A 19,239-nucleotide genomic window follows, 5' to 3' on the forward strand; every position below is an offset into this window, starting at 1 on the left:
TTTGTTCCAACAAATCTGATACCGCCTGAGGGACTTCTTCTAAGTCCCGGCGTAACCACTTGGTCCATTCAGTTACAGCCTGCGAAACCAGACCAATAGCAATTATTGGTCTGAAAGCTGATCCAATCAAGGAAAACATGGTGCGAGACATAGCTTCTATCTTGCGATCCACTGGATCTTTAAAAGACGGAGCGTCTTCTAAAGGAATAACCGTGGCTTTATTCAATCTAGCAATAGGTGAATCCACCACAGGTGGTTCTGTCCATTTCTTAATAAGGGTTTCCTCAAACGGATAACGCCTGTCAATGCGTTTAGAAATATTAAAAGTGCGTTTTGGCAGACGCCATTCTTCTTCGATTGGATTGCCAAAACATTTGGGCAATGGAAAAACCTTCGCCACTTTGATGCGCTTTTTAGTCCCAAAAGGGATCTCAGTTTCAGCTATTTCTGATGGAATACCCTGTAACCTTAAAGTCTCTTGAACAGATACAATGAGTGCGTTTACCAACGCTTCCTCTCGGGCTATGGCGGATGCCGAAACATCCTCCTCACTGTCTGAAGAGACAGGACCCGAGACACCAATACCAGATGAAGTACCTGCAACTGCAGAAATAGGCTCAGAGTCTGAATCCGAAGTTTCAGATAATAAGGGGTTAGGCGGGGGTCGCTTTCTTGCGCCCTGTCCCTGACAAGCCACTTCCACCCGGGACAAAAAAGTTTCCATAATAGCTGACAATGATTCAATTGTCAATGGGGTGCTGGAGGATCCCGCAGACCCCTCGAGGGGATCCGGAGGAGATACATGAGTGGCAGGGTCCATGTTAATACAGGACACCTTTGCCAGCAAAAACAAAAAAACTTTTCTTTTTTTTTTTTTTTGTGTGTCTCCCCCTAGCGCAATAGCGCCCCTCAGAGTACCTGCTTCTCGATCCCAGAGAGAGAGAGAGGGACCCCCAAGGCTCACCAACCGATGCAGTGCAGTTTCCAACAAACTGCAGTCAGCGTCTGTCTTACACAGACTGGAAGGAGCTGTTTGCTTTTTCCCGGGCAGAAGGCGTGGCTCCGCCCCCTGTGTACGCCTTCCGGCGTTCCCAGCCCTCCACGAGGTAGCTGGGCTCACAAAACATGGCCGCCCCCATAGAAGAGACATAAGACTCCAAAAACATGGCGGCCGGCGTGACCTGAGGACATACAGGCATTCGGTCTACGGCAAAATGGCGGCGGACCGCCGATATCGTCTTCCCAGCACATCCACCTGCACTCTGCTAAGAGGTGACATATGGATCTACAGAAATACACTGCACATAAGGTAGGATTATACCTCCTATGTCTGCTGTAATGTTACAGTCTGCTGGGTAGAGTGTTAGCTCTTGAACCAAGTCCACTTCCCACAAACACATGCTGTATTACAAGGGGGACTTGTAAGTATCAGATATATACTGACCATATATGGAGGGGCCCATAATATATACTGCCTCATAATGAGGAAAAAAGGGAACGTTTACTCACCATACCGAACCGACAGGCACCCTCTCTTCACAATACCCTCTCCACCGGGGTGGGGGTTTGTGGACGCCTCGACTCTCTGGTACCTGGCGTCCAAGCGAGACTTTTAACTCGCAAAGTCAGTCCCTTTACTGGGACTCCGTCGCGGCCGACTCAGCGCACTGGTCTGCACGCGCTTTTAGGCAGAAACCGGGGTGACCACTGGATTTCAACATCCAGCCCGTCGCCCGGCCCCGCATACTTACTTGAATATGTCGCGGCCGACCAAGCGCAATGCCATGGTCTGCACGCGCTCGTAGGCCGGCTGGGGTGACCACAAGTGTCGCCCAGTCCGGCATTTTTGCTTGAAGATCTCACAGGAAAAAAACACTGGAGAAAACTACCTAAAAAATGTCTTTTTCTTAAAGAAAAAAAAAGTCTTGCCAGGACCAAAAGATCCCAGCAAGGAACTTAGGTCCTTACTCCTGACTAGACAGAAAAAAACTGATTCCCTGTAGCAGAGAGAGGGAGGATATACCCTCAGGGACTGCCCCTAGGGTGGAGCCAGAACGTTTTGTCATTCTGCCTAGTCCTACTCCTGCGGAGACAACATAACCCAGCTCTTGAGAATCAAGAAGACTACGTCTGTCAATGAGCGATAGAGAAATCCCATTATATTAGAAAGGCAGTCCTGATCAATTTTGTACAATCATTGCCTGCACACTTTGCTTCCTCTCATATATCCTTCATATAGAAACATATTTCAACAGCAGATTAACCCTGCAAGCCTGAGCGTCCAAAACACTTCTGTTGAGGATGGCTACATTATGACTATGTCCAATGTAAAGCAAAACTAAATGCCTCAATACGTAAAATATAATTAAAGGCAAAAGTTTTTTTTTTTAGTTTTGGATAGAGTGCAGCAGGATTAGAACACCTGTCAGTTTTATTGCTGTCTGTGCCCCCCTTAGGTAGATTCACCCTATTTGTCCTGTTTACTGTTATCATTGAAAGTAAAATAAAATCCCAAATTTTGAGTTGTCCCCAGAAAAGTAAGAGAGGAAAGCTTACATTGGGGACACTAGTTCTGGTGAACTGGAGGTCCCCAAGAAATTCCCTTAATTTGTAGGGATTTCCTGTTTGGCTATAGGACAGGAAGTGAAGGAAAACCTCCCCAATGAGACACAGATGGCGAAAAAAAAATCTGACTGGGGTTATAACTCTCCCTTATCCAAAATGAAAAAGTTTTGCCTATAATTCTACTTTAATCTTTTCTTCTGCATTAATTCTACTTTAATCTTTTCTTCTGCATTCCCACAATCTCTCTCGCTTGCACCAGAATCTTCCCAGTCAATTCTTCCAGGTGTCAGTCTTTGGCCATCTTTGGTGCGGGATGACGTCACGCCAGTGCATGCACAAGGAGTGCAGTCATCCTGATACTGTGCAAGAATGTAAACAGCTGCACATGCACAGCTCAAAATATTCTACTGAAGACTGAGCAGAGAGGTAGGTTTATTTAGTTGCAGAAGATACATTGCATGCATCTGCCTGCTGTTTCTGCAACTCTATGTTCCCCCTGGTCTACCTTCATTTGGGTAGTAATGGCTTTCTTCTGGCGACTCAACCTTGCAGCCCATCTTTCTTCAAGGGCCTCCTTATTGTGCATCTTGAAACAGCCACATCACATGTTTTCAGAGAGTATTGTATTGCACCTGAAGTGATTTGTGGGTTTTTCTTTGAATCCCAACCATTTTTTCCTGGCAGTGGTGGCTGAAAGCTTAGTTGGTCTACCTGACCATGGTTTGGTTTCAACAGAACCCCTCATTTTCCACTTCATTAAAGGGGTAACGCCTAGTAAAGCGCTTAGGAACCCCACAGGGCCGCTTTGGTCGTCCCCACTCTTTAACGACAATTCTGTCAAAATAGGCGGGGAAAGGAAACACTTTTGATGCTCTGGATTGCTTGTGAGTGGCCAAAGGGTATCTGCGCCTCAATCACACCTTCAGCCGCCTCCATCTTTAGGGTCTCACGCACAGATACAATCAGTGCATCTACCAGCACCTTTTTGTGCGCGGTCGCAGGCATGGAGGAATCATCCTCCCTAACGGAGGATTCCAGGCGTGTGGTCGCAGACCCAGCAGGGTGACCCACATCCACGGCGGCTGACTCAGATTCAGGATCTGATGAGGGACGAGGCAGGGGCGCTTTTTGCTAGCCCATCGCCCTCAAGCCACCTCCACCAGGGACCCCAGGATCGCCATCAGTGCATGGATGGTTGGGACCCGGAGGGCCCTGCAGCCTCAGAGAGGGGATCAGGTGGGGAAACATGCTCCAAGGACTTCATGAGTCACCAGGGGGACATCACAAAAGTGTAACACACTGTTAAGGGACAACCTCCACCGCTGGCAGCACCACCCGATTGCCATGCAAGCACAAGGCAAAGAGTGATCCTCACCAGAGAGGGAGAGGACCCCACCAGATTCGCCACCTGTTGATACAGGCACCTGCAAGCACCAGGAAATTCTGCACTACAGTGATCAGGAAGCTAAATGATCCAGGAGTAAACATCAGGGGATAAGGAGGGGCTCCCACCGCCAAAATCACGGACCACAGGGCTTCACCGTCATGGCCACCGCTATTTGCAATGGTAAACCACAAGAAAATGGCTTTGTATAGAAACACACAGGCTACAACAAAATGGCAGCACAACGAGGCATACAGGGACCCAGAATGGGGGGGACCAGGCCCCAGGAAAGATCCAGGCAGGATTGGGGCCCTGTTAGGAGCGCCCACCAGGTACAACCCTCCCCTGCACAATTGATCATCCGTCCGCCGGCGGCTCACCCCCCCCCGGCCCCCATTGCCCGGTAGTGCCCTGCCCCCACCCCAGGAAGGTGGCCAGACCACCCAATAAAAAAAATAATACATCCCCAGCGTATGTGGAGGGGGCAGGATGAGGGACAAGGAGGGGTGAACCCGGGGGGTCCGACCATCCCAAGGAGGGGCCCACGTCCACCCCAAAACCCTCTAGGGGTAGAGGGGGGACAGCTACTCACCATACCAGGAACCAGGTGGGCACTGCTCCAGATAGATCCTCCTCTCCATCAAAATGGGGGGCTGTCGGCCAGGAGGAAGGCTGCGACTCAGGCTGAGGCCAAGTCGTATGCGCCATCGCGAGACGTTTAACTCGCAGGGCACGCTCGCTGGTCAGACTGGGATGACCACTGGGTCTAGATTATCCAGCCCATCGCCCAATCCGGCAGTTGACTGTAGATCACACAGAAAAAAAATCCAAGAGGAAAACATTTTCAATCTAAAAAATTTTGCCAGGATCAGGACTGCCCATGGGTGGACCCAGAAGTTTTTTCTAGTATAACCCAATGGTCAATAATGACAGGAGCTGTGTTCGTCAATGAACGAAAGAGAAAAACATTTTCATTGTTTGTTATAACATTTTGCAAACAGGTAATTTTTGTCCTTCACTGATGGGCACTGATAGGTGGCACTGGTGGGCACAGATTGTGACCGATGTCCCTGTAACTAAAGCCAGGTACCCTCTTTCTTTTATACGCCTCATGCTGATCTTAAGGAGAAAGAAAGCCGATACTTGGTTTACTTCCGTGATTAGCTGTGATTGTCTGACAGCAGATCACGTGGTAAAGGGGCTCTGTGATTAGCCCTTTAACTTTACCTTGTTCTGTGTTCATCAGAGTCAGAAGGATTCGATGATCACAGAGCGCACTGCTCACACGAGCAGCGCGATCATGGGAGGATGTCTATTGATGCCCTCCCGACACTGGAAGCCCACTCTGTAGCCGTCTTTTGGCTATAGCGCAGGTGGAAAGTAGTAAAAAACACTGGCATGTTTATTATGCAAAACTTTAGTACAGCATGGTAAGGTTTCTATGGTAAGCCCTTGTAGAAAGCCAACTCGGGGGTTCCCCAGCGTGCAGAGTCCAAGTCCCAGCCTTCCTCAGCAGGGCCCCTGCTGGTGAGGATAGACTGGCAGCAAACTGGAAACAGGTTGTGGCCCCCCCTGTGTGCCCAGCTGACAAAGCGGAGACAAATCACAGCAGGAGACAGAAGAGGATCTGAAAAACAAGCTAAGTTCAGGGCAGGGAGCAGGAAAGCAAAAAACGGTAGATGAAGCCGGGGTCGGTACATGGGTAGTCAAGCGCAGAATACAAGTAATACAAGGCAAACCAGGAGCACAGAGAAACGATGACGTTGCTCAGGCAACCCGGGCTACACTGAGCATGCCTATATATAGGGAAACAGACAGAGGCAGGCCAGGAAGTGATAGAAGGGAAAGCAATATAAATTCCACAGTAGAGCAGGTGATGCCCATAGATGAACACAGGAGACAGCAGCACATGTGAATGGAATCAGAGATCTAGCAGAATCACTGCAGCAAGGGAGTAGGAAACAAAAATTTCAGTCTAGACCATGACAAGCGCTAGATGGAAAAGACCCTCACAGTGAGGACTGGCAGTTAACCAAGAGTACCACCCATGTGTTGCAAGCATTACACCATATACACTATCAGCTCAAATACAAGGCCTTCCTATTAATCATTTCCTTTCGGGAGTAATAAAGTATTCTGGATTGAAATCGTATTCTTCAACAAAAAGCTTACCGCTGGTCATATGGGATACTTTGGCCAATCTCTTTAGCACAGAGTCCATGCGAGTCTGTGTGTTGTCCATCTCTTGGGAAAAATCATCAAGCATGCTGAGAAAAAGTTTACAGAAACGTCATGAACAAGATATTATCAAAATTCAAAATACAATGTGTTTAATTCATGTAGGGGGTGGGCAACATGACTTACACAGCCTGCTCATCCAGTTCACCACCGATCCGTCCGGACATGTCCTTCAACACCCGAATACTGCCCGACACCAGCTCCAAATCTGCGTCCTGCTCATCTATGATCAGCTGCAGAGACAAAATGGCTTCACTTAGGTCCCCTTGGATTTAACTACACTGTAGTAGCCTAGGAAAAGATATTCCATATTGACAAACCTCTTCTGTACAGGACCGGGAGATGGAATATTAAGCCCAGGAGTAATTTTACAAGGTTTAAAAATTACCTTCTCCTGTTTGTCCCCTCTGTCACCTAATTTTTTTTTTTTTTTTAGTCTGCGATGGTGCAAAATCCTAGAACGAAAAAACCCGTAAGTGTACAAAAACAGGCATTGAGCACACACTGAAAAGTACACTTGAGGGTGTGCTTTAAGTTCACGCCCCAAAGGGGTAGGACCTCTACCCTGATCCCCCGGGGCGCAAGGCTTCTGACAGGGAGAAAGGGTTTACATGGTCTGCCTAGACAGTGGCAGACCACGTTCTTCTAGGCCAGCCAAAGCCGAGCCCGAATACTTGGTCAAGGGGCTCTCCCGAAGAGAGACCCCCCAGAGACAGGAGAGGTAGGAACCTGAGGGCCACACATCCTCCCCCTAGACGTCAGGGTAAGCCCGAGGACTCACACCCTTCATCCGTGAGAAAAACACACACAAAAGCGAAAGAGTCAGGAAAAAAATAGAGAATAAAAAAAGTGGCCGTGCCGAATGTGCATTGGCCTAGGCCCTGAGATCTGATAGACAAAAATTGCCTTCGGACTTAGCCAAAAGGCCAGGCCCTAAAAGGCGCAGCCCAGAAAGAAAAGAATTGGTGGTTGTGACCATGTACCTTTTCACACCGTGGGGTCCCACACCCAAGTGTTACTAAGAGCACCCCAGGGCGACCACTCCCAGGGAGCACAGACACCAGGGACCTTCTGCCCTCCCGGCCCCTGGCCAGATAAGGTAGACCATTCAAATCAGGATGTAATGGGCTCTTCCAGCTTTTCCTGGGGGAATTACTCCTGTGCCTCAACTGCCTGTGAGCGCCCCGGTTTCTGTTCCAGACGGTACTAACCTTCCAAGCCCCCATGGCTCCAGCAGGTTTGCATAGCCGCCACCCAACCTTGGTCAGGTCAGATGACAGCACAGCGCCCCCACTGGATCACTGATAAGAACAGATACTACACTTGATCTTAGCCAAAAGACCGTTACCTACTAATACAATTGAAAGTCTGAGGTTATATCTCTTCGGTAAGTGCAAGGAAAAATATGGTTATCCTGCCAGAATTCCAGTGATCAGATAACTGCCTGTGTGCACTGTTATCAGTGAGGACCAGTCCATGCTCTTTGTGCACTACAGAACACAACCCCATGTTACGGTGTGGAGAGGGGAAGTTGTTCTGTAGCCATTCCTATCTTGGGGTAACAATGCTGTTCCTCCACAGATAAAGTACTGTGAGTTTTGTTACCCTACCACAGAAAGTGTTTTACCGAAAGGATTACCAGGTGAAAAATAAAATCAGAAAAAAGTTATTTTGCAATAAAAAACATAAAATTTAATCTTTCAGCGCAATCACACTTTGAATGACAATTACGCAGTCATACAACACTACCCATATTACATTTTTACCATTTTTTTTTTCACACAAATAGAGCTTTCCTTCTGTGGCTTTTAGTCCCGGTTCACACTGGGGCAACTTGTCAGACGTCGGGCGGAGTCAGCGACGTCTAACGTCATTTCCGGCACCCGGAGCCAGAGCCGTGGAACGCGGAAGCTTCCCGGCCACACAACACTGATCGTGGACAGCCTTGAACTTCCCTGTGAGTCTCTACATTTTTTCCTGTCATGTTGTTTGGATATGGTACCTAGGGGTCTCCTTTTTCTTTCTGAAGAACACACAGACCCACAAGGAAGTCAGAGGGGACAGCGGAACCCACATACGGCACCCTCCTGCAACTGAGACATATCAGGTCGTATAGCAGGGTGCGACACCTAGCGGTCACGCAGGTTGTTGCAACCCGAAATCATCACATTCATTCATTTATCTAATTTATCCCACACTTATTAATTTCAGTTATATGCTTATTATCGTTTGCTCACAGCAGCATTTATCATTTACTTCTTTTCTCTTCACTGAGCACCATCACCTCTGCTTCGTAGTGAGGATAGCTATATGCTTCACTTGGTTTTTTTAAATAAAATTCACTAATTTACTTCAGCCTTGTGTTTCTCTTTTCTTTGCACTAGCACGTATGCACTTTATCACCAATAATTAAAGATACAAGGCATATATACAATCTATTTTAACTGATCTCTGTTTATTACTATTTTTTATATAGCTTTTTAAAAAATTGCACTTTAAAATTCATTTATTTATTTCTTCACGGCACACATTAAGTGGTATCACTACTCACGCTAGCAAAAATACAATATTGCTATATCTTTGTAATACGGTAGCGCCGTTTACAACCCCACTTGCACTATTACATTTCCAACCCAACTTGTTGGGTTTGGTTGTTGGCAGCTTACACCGTCTGTTTCTGCATTCACCTTATAAATCCATAGCGCTGGTCACCTTTGTCTCAATTATTGTCAGGCAACTTAGCCGCCTGACAAGTCACGCTCCATTCATTGCAACTGAACCGTTCTAATTGGAGCAACTCAAGTTTCTCCGACTTAGAAAAAAGGTTCCTGCACTACTTTGGGGGCGACTTGCATTGACTTCTATTAGAGAAGTCGTATGCAAGCCACCCTGAAGTCGCGATGCACGGGGCGGCTTCAAAGTCGCCCGACTCAGCCTTATTCACCACTGAGTTCTTGATTTTTGGCTAAATAAAATGAAAAAAACTCTTTCTTCATAAATTTAGGCCAAAATGTATACTGCTACATTCTTGAAAACAACCCAAACAAACAGTGTTTATTATTTAGTCTGTATGAAAGTTAGAGCCCACAAACTGGTACACGGGTCTGAAAAGCGATCTTTTCTAATGCACTGACGGCCTATTTAATTTCTTGAGGCCTGAAAATGCCAGGACGGTACAAATATCCCCCAAATTACTCATTTTCGGAAAGTAGACAGTCCAAGGTATTTAGTAAGAGGCATGGTGAGTTTTTTAAAGTTGTAATTTTTTGAAGCTGAGAATGAAATTAGAAAAAAAAAAAAGGTCACAATTTTTTTTTACATATGGTCACCAGTGCAGTAAAGCATCATCATATAATTGGTGTAGCGGTGATCCGGGACATACGACGTTCTCCCAGAATGACACAGCTCCCTTCTGGTCACCGTTTTACAATGGGCCAGGCGGGAAGGGGTTAGGGTGTATGTAAAAGGCAAAGCTTTTTTTTTTTTTAGTTTAATTTTGGATATAGTATGTAGGGGTTAAACCCACTTTTGACCACTGTTACAAGACAGGAAATAAGGGTAAATTCTTTGTTTTAGAGTTGTTACCAGAACAATAGAGGAGGGTAAGCCTTACAATGGAGACAACTGTCTTGAACACAAAGCACACACACACACACACACACACACGCACACACCACAGGTTGAACTGGATGGACTGGCGTCTTTCAACCTCACCGACTATGTAACTATGCAACTAATGCTCCATTCACATATTGGCATCTCGAATCCAGAGTACAAGAATTATTTTGGGCGACAGGAGTCCCGCGATTCGGTTTACGAGATTTTACTGCGATTCGTCGGGCAACAATTGCGTCACAATCACGCCGTGTTTGGGGTGTCATTGCAATTCACAGGAATTGTATAGGCGTCCCGCGATTTGCAATGATTCGGGATCATGGGCAGAATTACGGCGTTTCTGCCCACAATCCGAGAAGTCAATATGTGAACGAAGCCTAAATGCTTTTTAGAACAATCTGTGAGCAGGCATATTCTCAAAGAATGCAATGCCTTGCCTGTGATAAAATAAACCGTGAGACCGTAACTTCCGGTTTGGTGGAACGCAGGCGGGCAGCGGCGTTTCCACTCTCTGAAACCGAGATTTCTGCATTTAAGGCTTCTAACTTCTGGATTGTAGCAAGTGTGATTTTAAACAATAAATAGTTTGTTATCATGAAATACTGCACCATGAGAGCCTTCTTTTGTTTCTCTCTACTTATGACTTGGTCCTGAATTAACCCTTGGTCTGGCTACACACTCTCTATGGTGAGAGAGTGCCTAGTTCACACACAAGTACCACGCTACATTGGTGAAGTGTCTGGTCGGATTGAGTGAGGAATAAAACATGCGCTTATGACCCCCTATAATTAAGGGGTCCTGTATTTCTGGTAAGCAGTATATATACTAGCACTGGGTGAACGTGTGGAGGTGGAGGCTTTGAGGAATTCACTCCTATCAAGTCTGATTTTTCCATCAGCTGGTGTTATTTGGTTTAACACCTTTGACGCTTGGAGCACTAGAGACTTGATTTATAATTTGCCCTTTACTTCTGATGCACATATTATTAGCAGGATTGTGGTTTATATATTGTGATTTTATTATCTGTCGAGCGGCATATATTTTTCTTGTTTCAATCGAAAAAATACACCCACCCGTCTGCTCGCTGTCTAAGGCATGTAAACTGAGCTGTGCATGCACTGTCCCTGCGTGCCAGGATGACTACTGTGCATGCGCAGGAGTTACATCATCACGCACCGGCCAATGGAGATGCCCACTGACACCCAGGGGAGAATCCAGCGAGGGACCTAGACCCAGAGAGGAGGTGCGATTAGTTCCACTTTAGGAGGGAAATTCCTCTGATTTCTAGAAAATTTCTCTCACTTCATGTTCTATATCTCGGAAAGGAAGTGAAAGAAAAAATTCCCTAACAGAACACAGACAGCAAAACCAGGGTTTTTTTTTTCGTATAGAAACCAGGGGTTTTAAGCCTTTCACATTTCACATTAAATAAAAAAAAAAAAAAACAAAAAAAACAAAAATAAATAAAATTATATGTATGTATGTATGTATGTATGTATGTATGTATGTATGTATGTATGTATGTATGTATGTATGTATATATATATATATATATATCTATAAAATAAATACACATATACACACACACACATATATATATATATATATAAAAACAAATATACATACATACATACACACACTGAACAAAATTATATTACAAGTGCAACACTTTTGTTTTTGCCCCCATTTTTGATGAGCTGCCCCCTTAACCAGGCTAGCGGTAAACCCGAGCGTGACTCGCGGTAGGAATTTCCTGCTATTATCGGTATCCCCGAGTCACGCTCGGGGTGGATGTGCAGACAGCGCAGCGGAGTGTCTTACCTTATCCTGGCGATCCAGCGATGAGCTCTCATTGCTGTGACTGCCAGCCGAGATCTCCGCCGCTCGTCTGTCGGTAGGAGGACTTCCTAGTTCCGTTCCCTGCAGCAGCAATGCTGCATGGGAGCGGAACTAGGGAGGGAAATTAAAAAAAAAAAAAAAAAAAAAAAACGTTGCACAAAACACAAACACATTTTATATTATATATATATATATATATATATATATAAAATTATATTATTGATTCGATTATAATTCATGCGTTATATACATATATATATATATATATATATATATATATATATATATATATACACACACACACACATATACACACACACACACACATATATATATTATTATAACGCATGAATTATAATCTAATCAATAATATAATTTTATTATATATATTATATATTCTATAATAAAATTATATTATTGATTCAATTATAATTCATGCGTTTGTGTTTCAAATTTATCACATCTGGGATGTCTACTAGAGTCTTGTTTTGGTCAGGTTTAAGTCAGTAATTACTAAGAATTGTAGGCCTATAATACATAACGCCAAATTTCCATGAAAAAAATTGTACCGCTTTTGGTACAGAATTCCTGACAGAATCATACCGCCAGGGAGGTTAAAGACCAGGCCATTTCTTTGCGATTCGGCACTGCATTACTTTAACAGACAATTGCGCGGTCGTGCGACGCTGTACCCAAATAACATGGATATCCTTTTTTTCCCCACAAATAGAGCTTTCTTTTGGTGGTATTTGATTACATCTGCGATTTTTATTTTTTGGGCTATTAACAAAAATAGAGCAACAATTCTGAAAACAAAACAATATTTTTCACATTCTGCTATAAAACATTCCCCAAAAAAAAAAAAACAATTTGAAAATCAAAATTTTTTTAACATTTAGGCCAATATTTGTCTGCTGCATATTTTTGGTAAAAAAAAAAAAAAAAAATTCGCAATAAGCACATTTTGATTGGTTTGTGCAAAAGTTATCGCGTCTACTAACTACGAGAAAGGATTTGTCATTTTTATTGTTTTTTTTTTTTACTAGTAATGGCGGCGATCTGCGATTTTTAGCAGGACTGCAACATTGCGGCGGACAGATCGGACCCCTAACTGACATTTTTTACACTTTTGGAGGTACCAGTGACATTACTACAGTAATCAGTACTAAAAATATGCACTGTTACTGTAATAATGCCATTGGCAGGGAAGGGGTTAAACCAGGGGCGATTAAAGGGTTAAATGTGTACCTAGGGGCATGTTTCTAACTGTATGGGGGCGGGGCTTGTGAAATGATCATAGAGACCTGTGATCCTATATAGAAGGATCACAGGCACTCTGATCATTCCAGAGAGAAGAATGGTCAGCTGTGTTTAGAACAGCTGACCGTTGTTCTCTCCCAGTGGGGAATGATCGAAGGTGGCAATCGGAGCAAATGGCCCCGTGCATCGGAGTCCCCGCTGCCGAGTGGGGGGCGGGAGCGCGCCGTGTGCTCGCCCCCTAGTTGCAGGTGCCGCGACCGACGTATACCTACACCGGTTCGCGCAGGAGGGCCAGCCTGCCGCAGTATTTCTGTGGCGGGCGGTCCGAAAGCGGTTAAATCTGTGTTAGGGAGTACTTCTCCTTTGCTGAGATAATCCATCCACCTCACCGGTGTGGAATATCAAGATGCTGATTAGACAGCATGATTATTGCCCAGGTGTGCCTTAGGCTGGCCACTATAAAAGGCCACTCTAAAATGTACAGTTTTATTATGCCTCGTACACACGATCAGATAATCGGATTACTTATAGTTCGCATTTTGTTGCATGATACGAATATCGAATTCAACAATGCGTACTAAACGTATGATTTTTTTTTTTGTGCGATTCTGGAAAAGCTATCTGGTTGCGTAGCTACGTATCGGATAGTGAAAAACAAAAACAATGGCAGCCAGGCTTTTTCAGGGTCATTTTAGTGTTTCTGATCATGTGTGGTCTTTGTCTATCGTTTTTTTAGCGAACGCATACTGTACTGATTAAACGACTCTCGTTTGCTAGGCTATCGTATGACAAAAGTTTTCGTGTTTGTCCCTTTGGATTTTGTTGGACTGAATGTAGTGATCGGCTGTCAAAAGCTGCGTACTAATGATCAGATTATCGTGCGATCAATTCGAAAGCGATTTTTCCGTACGATTATCTGATCGTGTGTAAGAGGCATTACACAGCACAATGCCACAGATGTTGAAATTTTTTTGAGGGAGCGTGCAATTGGCATGCTGACTGCAGGAATGTCCACCAAAGCTATTGCTAATGGATTGAATCTTAATTTCTCTACCATAAGCCGTCTCTAAATGCGTTTCAGAGAATTTGGCAGTACATTAAACCGGCCTCACACATGCAGACCATGTGCAGCCCAGGACCTCCACATCCAGCATCTTCACCTCCAAGATGGTCTGAGATCAGCCACCCGGACAGCTGCTGCAACAATTGGTTTGCATAACCAAAGAATTTCTGCACAAACTGTCAGAAAACGTCTCAGGGAAGCTCATCTGCATGCTCATCGTCCTCATCGGGTCTCAACCTGACTGCAGTTCGTCGTCGCACCCGACTTGAGTGGGCAAGCGCTCACATTTGATGGCATCTGCCACTTTGGAGAGGTGTTCTCTTCACGGTGAAATCCTGGTTTTCCTAGATCTTTAGAGCTCATGAAAAATGGGGGCAAGAACAAGTGTTGCATTTATAATTTTGTGTGTGTGTGTGTATATATATATATATATATATATATATATATATATATATATATATATATATATATATATATATATATATATATATATATATATATATATATATATATATACATACATATATACATATACATACATACATACATACATACATACACACACACATATACATACATACATACATACACACACACACACAGTATCTCACAAAAGTAAGTACACCTCTCACATTTTTGTGAATATTTTATTATATCTTTTCATGTGACAAGACTGAAGAAATGACACTTTGCTACAATGTAAAGTAGTGAGTGTACAGCTTGTATAACAGTGTAAATTTGCTGTCCCCTCAAAATAACTCCACACACATCCAATAATGTCTAAACCGCTGGCAACAAAAGTGAGTACGCCCCTAAGTGGAAATGTCCAAATTGGGCCCAAAGTGTCAATATTTTGTGTGGCCACCATTATTTTCCTGCACTGTCTTAACCCTTTTGGGCATGGAGTTCACCAGAGCTTCACAGGTTGCCACTGGATTCCTCTTCCACTCCTCCATGAGGACATCACGGAGCTGGTGGATGTTCGAGACCTTGCGCTCCTCCACCTTAGGTTTGAGGATGCCCCACACATGCTCAATTGGGTTTAGGTCTGGAGACATGCTTGGCCAGTCCATCACCTTTACCCTCAGCTTCTTTAGCAAGGCAGTGGTTGTTTTGGAGGTGTGTTTGGGGTCGTTATGTTGGAATACTGCCCTGCAGCCCAGTCTCTGAAGGGAGAGGATCATGCTCTGCTTCAGTAGGTCACATTATACATGTTGACAATCATGGTTCCCTCAATGAACTGTAGCTCCCCAGTGCCAGCAGCCCCAGTGACACTCCCCACCACCATGCTTGACTGAAGACAAGACACACTTATCTTTGTACTCCTCATCTGGATCCCACCAAACATGCTTGACACCATCTTAAGCAAATAGGTTTTATATTGGTCTCAGACCACAGGACATGGTTCCAGTAATTCATATCCTTAGTCTGCTTGTCTTCAGCAAACTGTTTGCTTTCTTGTGCATCAGCTTTAGAAGAGGCTTCTTTCTGGGATGACAGCCATGCAGACCAATTTGATGCAGTGTGCGGCGTATGGTCTGAGCACTGATAGGCTGACCCCCCCACCACCCCTTCAACCTCTGCAGCAATGCTGGCAGCACTCATAAATCTATTTCCCAAAGACAACCTCTGGATATGACGCTGAGCATGTGCACTCAACTCTTTTGGTCAACCATGGCAAGGCCTGTTCTGAGTGGAACCTGTCCTGTTAAACCGCTGTATGGTATTGGCCATCGTGCTTCAGCTCAGTTTCAGGGTCTTGGCAATCTTCTTATAGCCTAGGCCATCTTTATGTAGAACAAGAATTATTTTTTTTCAGATCCTCAGAGCGCTTTGCCATGAGGTGACATGTGGAACTTCCAGTGACCAGTATGATAGAGTGAGAGTGATAACACCAAATTTAACACACCTGCTTCCCATTCACACCGGAGACCTTTTCTCAGCTCTATTCTTGTTGCTTTGATGAAGGAGCGCGACTGCCTTTCCCACGGCAGCACGCACGCTCGGAAACGCGTCGCATCCCTGTGACGTCATCCGCATGTTCCAGCTGACCAAGCCTCGTTTTCATCTAAGGACGCTTCCGCTCCAGCTCCGCCGTAACTATATATATATATATATATATATATATATATATATATATATACACACACACACACACACACACACACACACATATATATATACATATATATATATATATATATATATATATACACACACACACACACACAAATATATATTTTTATATTAAATAGAGTTTTTTGCTTTACATACTGTTTTGTTTAGATACATTATTTGAGATTGCATTTTATGTGGACTGGACTAAGGATTAGTGCTATGGCTTGGATGAGATATAGTTCTGGAGCTTTATTTTTACTTTAATTGTCCTCAAATTCAAATCATATGACGATTCTATTTTATTATACTGTATATACAGTATAAATCTCATTATGAAATAAAAAAAAAAAAAAAACAAAACACAATGGCTGGAAGAACCAAACTAGAAGGCAGAAATTTGGGGAGAGCAGGCTGAAAGCTGCGGGCCAGGAAAGAAACAGGCCTGTAAGCTGCCTTACATGCCTGATGGGCCCCCCTAAAGAATAAGACACATCCCATAGCAGCAGTGATAGACAAATTTCTAACACTATTCCAATGCTAATGGAAAAAATTGTGCTTTTCCTATCAGGGTACAGGTGCACCTGGACACAATGCTGGACATGCAAATACAAAAGTCATATCTTCAAGTAGTAGCAATTCGTGCAATGCTCACCTGTTGTTGTGCTTGCTGGTCCTCTATGTAACGAGAGTTCCCTGATATAAGATCATCATCAAGGCGGGAAAAGTGATCTGAAGCTGTAGGCCGAGAGACACCCAGCGCCTAGGACACAGAATGATTGCATTTCAGACATGAGGGTGAAGCGGACAAATTGGAACAAGAGAAGGAAATGTTGCTACCTCTCGGTTCTTTCTCTCTGTGAAGGCCTGAACTCGGGGGCTGGAGATGTGATCCCTCATTTTCTTGAAAAGGTCAAGTTGATAAAGAGAAGAGCAACAGATGTTATGCCACAAGAATCAGCAATCTCTTAGCACAGGAATAACAAGTATCAGCATGCCTTGCTAGCAGAACAGCTTAACAAACAGCTGAAATACAAAATATTCTTCATTCTGTTCTGCCAGTCTTGTGATCCAGGCATCTTGCCATAGAACATAGCTGGAGGACATCAACAAATTAAACCACAACTTGCAATCTCACCTTCTTGCTCACAGAGCTGCAGATGAACATTACTGCCGAGCTCCTAATTTTTATATTTGCCTAGATTTTATTTTTTAGGTTTTGGATAGAGCTACAATGTGCCAGGTTTTCATTTTTGTGCCTTAATTGTGGAGATTTTCCCTAACCTCCTATTTTGAGGATGTTAAATTAAATTTGCTTTGTGTTTAGCCAGTATTTCTCTTCCCAAGAGATTTCCCATTACTTCCTGTCCTGCCAGGAAGCAACCTCACTTACTGTCCCCGAGATATTTCCCATCACTACCTGTCCTGAGAAGAAGCAATCTCACTCACTGTCCCCCAAGAGATGTCCCCATCACGTCCTGTCCTGGGAAGAAGCAATCTCACTCACTGTCCCCCAAGAGATGTCCCCATCACGTCCTGTCCTGGGAAGAAGCAATCTCACTCACTGTCCCCCAAGAGATGTCCCCATCACGTCCTGTCCTGCGAAGAAGCAACCTCACTTACTGTCCCTGAGATATTTCCCATCACTACCTGTCCTGAGAAGAAGCAATATCCTTTACTGTCCCCCAAGAGATGTCCTCATCACGTCCTGTCCTGAGAAGAAGCAACCTCACTTTCTGTTCCAAATAGATTTCCTATCATTTCCTGTCCTGAGAGGAAGCAACCTCACTTACTGTCCTCATCACTTCCTGTCCTGAGAAGATGCAACCTCGCTGTTCTAAATAGATTTCCTATCATTTCCTGTCCTGAGAAGAAGCAACCTCACTGCTCCAAGATATTTCCCATCACTTCCTGTCCTGAGAAGATGCAACCTCACTTGCCGTTCCCGAGATATTTCCCATCACTTCCTGTCCCGAGAAGATGCAACCTCACTTGCTGTTCCCGAGATATTTCCCAAGGTATTTCCCATCACTTCCTGTCCTGAGAAGATGCAACCGCACTTACTGCTGCTGAGATATTTCCCATCATTTCCTGTCCTGAGAAGAAGCAACCTCACTTACTGCTCCCGAGATATTTCCCATCAATTCCTGTCCTGAGAGCAAGACAAGTATGCATGATCATTGGAACCATTGGCATCCCATAAGTTCTAGGTGTTGGTTTTGAACTGAAAAGGGTTGTTTTCTAACACTGCCTAATAATAGTTAACATAAATCCTTATTGGTTCTTATTCAAAGTCAAAGTCAATCTGTCACTGTGTCCATTCAAGGAAAGGCGATACATTCTCTTGATAGTGATATGACTACTGCACACTGTCTATCTAAATTAAAGGTTATCAGTTTTAGGTGGACTTGCACACGTGATCTAAGTTTTAGCAACATTCCCTATGCTTCTGATAGGAAGGATACTCAATGCAAGCCTAGCTCTATATTTTTACAAAGCAGCACCTAAAAATATCACTATATATTTTACACTGTCCGCTCTGAAATTTTAAGATTGAACAGAAAGTAGCATCAGAAGACAATTTGCCTCTCAGCTCCCAATATACACTATATTACTAAAAGTATTGGGATCCCTGCCTTTATACACACATTTAAAGTAAAACTAAAAGCAAAACTTTTTTTAAAGAATTTTGGATAGCGTGGAGGGGGATTAGAACACCTGTCTGTTTTTTTTGCCATCTGTGTCCCTGTTAACCTGCTCCCATCCGCGCTACAGCCTATATACGGCTGCAGCGCGGACTTGAATTTTCGGGAGGCCGTTTTTAAACGGCCTCCCAGTGACACGCCCCCCGCGCGCTCCCGCGAGCGCGCATCGTGGGGGGAATCTGTGTCGGCCGTGTCCCTTGGACACGGCCGATCACAGATCGTGGTGAATGGCCAATCACAGCGGCCATTCACCACGTGATCAAGCCGTCCAATGAGAGATGATCTTATATGTAAACATATGAGATCATCTCTCATCGCCGGCGCTCCTTCCTCACACAGAGCCTGCAGTGTGAGGAAGGAGGGGGAGCCGTCAGCCGCCGGGGACACACAGCGATGTAATCAGGGCACTGATCACCAGTGCCCTGATTACTAAAGGTAAAAAAACACACACAGTG

At 44.4% G+C, this 19,239-nt stretch overlaps 1 protein-coding gene across 1 annotated transcript in view; it reads right to left on the bottom strand.

The window, feature by feature from the left end:
• Positions 1 to 19,239, bottom strand: part of STX10 (syntaxin 10) — a 37,141-nt gene that overhangs the window by 4,267 nt on the left and 13,635 nt on the right. Inside the window, exons 4-7 of the mRNA XM_082255491.1 lie at positions 16,920 to 16,982; positions 16,735 to 16,842; positions 6,314 to 6,420; positions 6,122 to 6,216 (exon numbers count right to left, since the gene is read on the bottom strand). Coding sequence (XP_082111617.1) covers positions 6,122 to 6,216; positions 6,314 to 6,420; positions 16,735 to 16,842; positions 16,920 to 16,982 — 373 coding nt within the window. The remainder of the gene's footprint in view (positions 1 to 6,121; positions 6,217 to 6,313; positions 6,421 to 16,734; positions 16,843 to 16,919; positions 16,983 to 19,239) is intronic.

Source organism: Pelophylax lessonae (genome assembly GCF_965119305.1).
Source record: "Pelophylax lessonae genome assembly, chromosome: 4".
Lineage (NCBI taxonomy): Eukaryota > Metazoa > Chordata > Amphibia > Anura > Ranidae > Pelophylax > Pelophylax lessonae.